At 44.0% G+C, this 6,000-nt stretch overlaps 1 protein-coding gene across 2 annotated transcripts in view; it reads left to right on the top strand.

Moving 5' to 3' along the window:
• The window catches only part of LOC310753413 (nuclear receptor ROR-beta-like), a 29,953-nt gene extending 23,968 nt beyond the window's left edge, over positions 1-5,985 (top strand). Inside the window, exons 7-10 of one of the 2 annotated variants that reach the window (XM_083594704.1) lie at positions 332-439; positions 934-1,044; positions 1,202-1,314; positions 2,235-5,985. In XM_083594704.1, coding sequence (XP_083450830.1) covers positions 332-439; positions 934-1,044; positions 1,202-1,314; positions 2,235-2,396 — 494 coding nt within the window. In that variant the 3' untranslated portion in view covers positions 2,397-5,985. The remainder of the gene's footprint in view (positions 1-331; positions 440-933; positions 1,045-1,201; positions 1,315-2,234) is intronic. The other variant, XM_083594705.1, reaches the window with a different exon arrangement.
• Positions 5,986-6,000: the final 15 nt, after the last annotated feature.

Raw genomic sequence — 6,000 nt, forward strand, 5'->3', positions numbered from 1 at the left:
CAAAATGAATCAGCAGGAATTAATTTTGTTCATGATATGATCTTTAGAGTTTTAATGTGGACCGCTTGGGGAGTTCTTTTTTATAGCCTGTAAATCAATTAGATAAACGAACGTTCCTAGAGTCTAAACTTCTTTTTATTCCTTCCTTCTTTCCTTCCACCCACTTCTTTATTCTCAAACAAAATCCGCCTGGTTTTGATTTCTTCCTCCTCTTCCTTCCCATGGGGGTTCAATTCCCGTGATTCGTGGTCTGGATTCCTTTCCGCCCGCCAACCTTTCCTCCTCCCTCCTCCTCGCCTCTTCCTCCGCTGCCGTTTCCTCTTTGCATCAGGCTGCCTCGAGGTCCTCCTCATCCGAATGATACGGGCCTTCAACCCGCTGAACAACACAGTGCTGTTTGCGGGGAAATACGCCGGGGTGCAGATGTTCAAGTCTCTAGGTAAGAAACAGGGACAGGGGAAAAAATCTGCCTCCGTTTATTTTTTATATATATACATTTTTATTGATTTTTTAACATGTCAGTTCCAACAGTCGTACAACATACCTTCTCATCTTATACAATATGTTAGACTTCCGTCAACACCTCTGGTGATTTTCCCTTCTTTATTCTGCATTTTTAAATTTCTGAGTTGCATTTAATGGCCCATCACAAATCCTTCTTTTCACAGTCTTGTAATATTTCAAATACTCCACCTTACAAAACTTATTGCAGACCTCATCGGCTCATCACAATTACTTTCCAAATAGTTCATATATTTACTCTGGTCCTCTAAAAATCTCTGATCCCGCAGGTTTCGAACCCTTCCTGTTAATTTATCCAATTTTGCACAGTCCATAAATCTGCCTCCGTTTAGACAAGCCCATCGAGACATGTAGACGGCGACTCCTGATTTTCCCGGTGACCAAACCCCTCTGCTTTTTCTCTCGCCGCAGGTTGCGACGACCTCATCAACGCCATCTTTGAGCTGGGGAGAAATCTTTGCCGGCTCCAGCTCTCCGATGAGGAGATCGCGCTCTTCACGGCTGCCGTCCTTCTCTCTCCAGGTGAGTGACTCACCGGAAACTGCTATGATGACCATCCAACCTCCGCTTAAAACCCTCCATCCCACGAGCGAACTGCTCTTGGAAGTTCTTCCTTTAAAGCGTGGTTTTCTGGGTCAAGTTTGCAGCGACCCAAACAATCTGATGTTTTGTCCCCCAGATCGCCCCTGGCTCTCAGAGTCCAAGAAGGTACAGAAGCTGCAGGATAAAATCTACTTGGCTTTGCAGCACGAAATCCAGAAGAAGAACAGCAACGAAGACAGGCTCTCAAAGGTAAATTTGGGGAGGGGAGAGGGGTACCTTCGACATTGGTCTGAGAAGGGGGCAGTTTCGAGGTTCTTCTGCGGGGAGAAACTGGAAAACTGCCCCAATATTCCAACATTAGCAAAAGTTATTTTCCATTTTTTTAAATTAAGTTTCACAAAATTATGCACAAACAAAACACACAAACAAAAAACATAAACCATAACCTTATTAAAATTACACTTATTAACATTATTAAGTGACTTCCTTGCTTCCCCTTGGTTGAATTTCCATGCATATCCTTATAACGGCTTTCCAAATCTTAATTCTTATAAACTTAACGTAGTCCGTTAACATCCTTATATCTTTTCGATTCGAATTCATGAGCAAAAGTTAAGGCTTTATCTTGCAAGCTAACTTTGAAATCTTTTGATGAAGGGCAGTATATTATTATTACTATTATTATAATTATTAGGGTTGCCACGTTCTGAAAAGCCAAAAATTCGATTCTTATATTCATATATTCATAAATATGGTTCCGGAACTGGAATATTAATAGATTACGTGTAAAACATTCAGGACTAAGCAAGGAAATAATAAAAGAATCAGCTGAACAATGGTTAAATTATAACAACACAACAAGGCGGAAGAAGTAAAAATAAAATGAAATAAGATCATGCATGGGGAACGGGGGGTTTAGGGGAATTTGAAATATTATTTATAATATAAACGCTTTAATATAACATTTTCTGTGTTGTATTTGTATACAGCAAAGAGAAGTTCAGAGTAGTTAGGTGAATTTCAATTTAGTTCATTATTTAGCAGGTTTAAGTTAGAAAACGAATATGGATGTTGAATGTGACGTTTGTAGGTTTTTTTCGGTTTTGGAAATAAAATAAAATTTAAAAAATCGATTCTATGATCACTTCCTTCCCCCCGCCCCATCACAGATTATCTCCAAACTCCCGTTGATGAAGACCATCTGCAATTTGCACTTAGACAAGCTGGAGTTTTTCCGCCTCGTCCACCCGGAGATCGCCACGAACTTTCCTCCCCTCTACAAAGAAGTCTTCAACTCTGAGCTCCATTACAGCGATGGCCGAGACAGCTAAGATGCCCAAAATCCGCAGGGAGAAAACTTTAAAAACTTTGGAGGACGGCGGAGCCGAGAGACGCGGAGGTGGGGCATTACGGATCACAACATCTCCTTTTTTTAATTTTTAAAAAAGGACACGCGCTCACCCCTCGCCCGGAAAATGTGTTTTTAAAACCCAGCGGCCGGCCGCAAGACCTTTCCGGAGCCGCGGTCCCCTTTCCACCCGCGGTCGCTCTTGAATGTAATCGCACCTTGACGGATGCTCAGAAAAGGAAGCAGCCCTTTTTCTCGTTATTTTTGCGAAATGAATGTGAACCTAGAAGCTGCGTCGTGCATCAACCTCTCCCGCTTTGATTTGCAACGTCCCCGCGGAAGCACGCCTTCACACGTGCCGCAGAACCCGCGGGTTCCGTAACCGTTTGTGTAGTACCTCTATTATTATTATATTATTATTATTATTATTAGGTCCCCGTTCTCCCCACGTTTCAACAGCATGGCACGGACGGAAAAGGGGACCGATGAGGACTTCTTCGAGTCGAGGGGGAAATCTGTTGGGCGACACCGCAGCGTATTGTGGGTAGCTTTTTGTTTTGCTTTGGGGGTTTCCCCCCCATATAAGCGCCATGGGGCAGCTAAAAACACAAACCGGGAGGGCTGGACCCTCTGGCGGAAACGAGGGGGCGCGAAACAGGGACCGGCCGATCTCTCTCTTATTCTGGTCGACAGCCAGTAGACGGAACAGGAATCTCCGACGCTTCGCTTTCGGAGACTTAGTGCTGCTAAGAGGATCGAGAGGCTGGGGAAACCCAGCCCAGATGGGTGGGGTATTATTATTATTATTTTATTATTATTATTATTATTAGAGAGAAAGGGACCTCTCAGGGGCGCATGGCAGGAAGGTCTCGCCGCTGCCAGCCGCAAAGATGGCACCGAGACTCTTGATCTCAGGGTTGTGGATTCGAAACACGAAATCCCCGCATCGTGGGGGGTTTCGATTCGATAACCCTCGTGGTCCTTTTCGAACTCAGCCTCAATCCCACTGTTCTGTTCTCGGGTGCAGGGGGATAATCTGGAAAATGAGATTATACAGTGGGTTGCATTCTGTGTTTTCCCTGCTCCCGATAGGCCCGTAGCCATGGAAGCGCAGGGCAGAATCGGGACTGTGGCTCTGCTCTTGAGTAGAAGGCAGCGGGACACAGCCAGATTTAGCCCCCTGCCTTCTTCCTAAGCGTGTTTCGGAATGTCACTACAGTGGTACCTTGGTTCTCAAACTTAATCCGTTCCGGAAGTCCGTTCCAAAACCAAAGCGTTCCAAATCCAAGGCGCACTGCTTTCCCATAGAAAGGAATGCAAAACGGATTAATCTGTCCCAGGCTTTTAAAAACAACTCCTAAAACAGCAATTGAACAGGAATTTTACTATCTAACGAGACCATTGATCCATAAAATGAAAGTGATGAACAATGTACTGCAGTCAATCAATCAATCAATCAATCAGTAGCTGAGCTGGGTTCCACAGTGCCACAAAAACAAAAAGCCACAAAAAGAAAAACACAAAATAAATAGCAAAAACATGACAAAACTCAGCGTAACACTCAAAACGGAAGCGTGGCACTCTAAACGGAGCACGTTCGGCTTTCGAAAAAAGTTTGCAAACTGGAACGCTTCCTTCCGGCTTTGCAGCGTCTGGGTTCCAAGTTGTTTGAGCACCAAGGCGTTTGAGAACCAAGGTTCCACTATATTACCATTTCCACCATTTTGGGGCCGTGCCTTTCAAAAGGAAGCAGGAGTCGTGCTCTGGGGCTCTGGTTGCCATAGGTCCGGATTTCCAGGACATGTCCGGGATTTTAAATTGCGGAAGTAGCATCCTGGGTTGATCTTCAGAAAAACCGGCAAAACGTCCAAGTTTAGAACCAGGAAGTTTGGGGTGAATTTCTCCATGGAAGCACGACATGTCCAGAATTGCTTTTTTACTTCTTGAGCTACAGCAACCCTAGAGATGTATTTTCCACCCAGTTAGAGAGGACCTGGGAGGTTGAAGTTTGGTGTTTTTATATAAAAGAGTTTGGGGGTTTTTCCGCTGTGATGTCCAGGCAAGAGGGGATGCGGGTCGATGTGGTTCCTGAACACCGCCGAAATATGTCGGCTGCAGGGGAAAGAGGAAAGGGGTTTATTCTCCGGGATCCTACCACCCCACGGAATCGGCGAACCCCATTTTTGGAACGGGGTTGCGGCAAAGGAGCCCGGAGGTTTGTCTTCATTTCATCCACTATGGGTGTGGAAAAGCACTTTAAAGACGTCGTGTGACGGATCCAACCCTTCCCCGACGCTTTTGCAACATGCACTTTACTCGCGAGAAAGCGGATCGAGGAAGGAGACCTCCCAACCCTCGAGTTGTGTTCGACTATCCCCAAAGAGAGGAAATATGTAAGAATAATAATAAATCTGAATTTTTTTTCTGTTGACTGGCGATACAGAAAGGGCAGTGCTAATATTGAACGTCCTGAAAAATGCACTTTTCCCCATAAGCTCAAAAGCTCCCGGAGGTTTATAAATAAAAGACGACACGTGGTTAGTATATCGGCCTGTTGCGTTGTTCAAAATGAGAGGCACCGCCGTGTTGGGGTGACTCCCGATAAAAGGGACCGATAGCGGTTTTCCCCACGTTCACATTTGAATTTCCAAGAATCCCCAAAACCAGAGTCCAGTTCTGAGCAATAAGATGCGCGTCTGGGGAAACAAAACCGACATAAGTTTCTGGTCCTCATGATAGACTTGAAACAGAGTGGGGGCTCGACCGGTGGGGTAAGGAAGATATTTTTAAGGGTCATGAAGAACAAAACCAAACAGGCAGTTTCTTTTTTTCCTCCCAGCCCACCCAAATGGTTTGCTAATAAACGACTCGATATAAACACACACACACACACACAAATATATATGTATTTTTTTCTTTCTTTCCAAAAAGGAAGCTTAGATGTGTATTTTTCACCTCTAGAACCCTCACACTGTGTTTGGGGAAAAAAGTTGCTTAATATATTTATTCTTGTGAATGTCGGTGCAAAAAGAAGAATCTATATAACGTCGCAGGCTTTGATGTTTTATGTTTCCGGGCGAATGAGAGAAGGCGTTGAAAGCATTTTATCTGTTAAAACACTAATACTGCACACACACAAAGAGAGAGATATACATGCACGGAGATTTAAGTGTTCTGGAAAAGACCTACCTTTGCGATTTCCCCCCGTTTTTGTTTTAGCCTAACGAACCGCTTCTGTTTGCATTGAATGTTTTGTGTAAAATTGTAACTTCTATTTTTTTAAAGAAAATTGGGGTGGGGAAAAAAATAAATAAAGGTCTACATTTCCTATTAGGGATTCTGGACTGTTTTGGGGGGGGCGGAATGCGTAAGAAGGACAGTATTTATTTAAATGGGGGAAGGGGGGAGAGAAAAGGGGTTTTTCATAAAATTTAATATAATGTGCTTGAAACGACGAGAAGGAGAGGGACTTTTCGGGTGAGATGTATTGTGTGGAACCATGAGATGTATATTGCACAACGAGAAAGGACGGATCTAGCAAAATAAAGCCTTTTGCAGGATGGAAACGAAAATGGATGAGTTTTGGT

The sequence above is a fragment of the Podarcis filfolensis genome (assembly GCF_964270895.1).
Source record: "Podarcis filfolensis genome assembly, chromosome: 18".
NCBI classification, from domain to species: Eukaryota; Metazoa; Chordata; class Lepidosauria; order Squamata; family Lacertidae; genus Podarcis; species Podarcis filfolensis.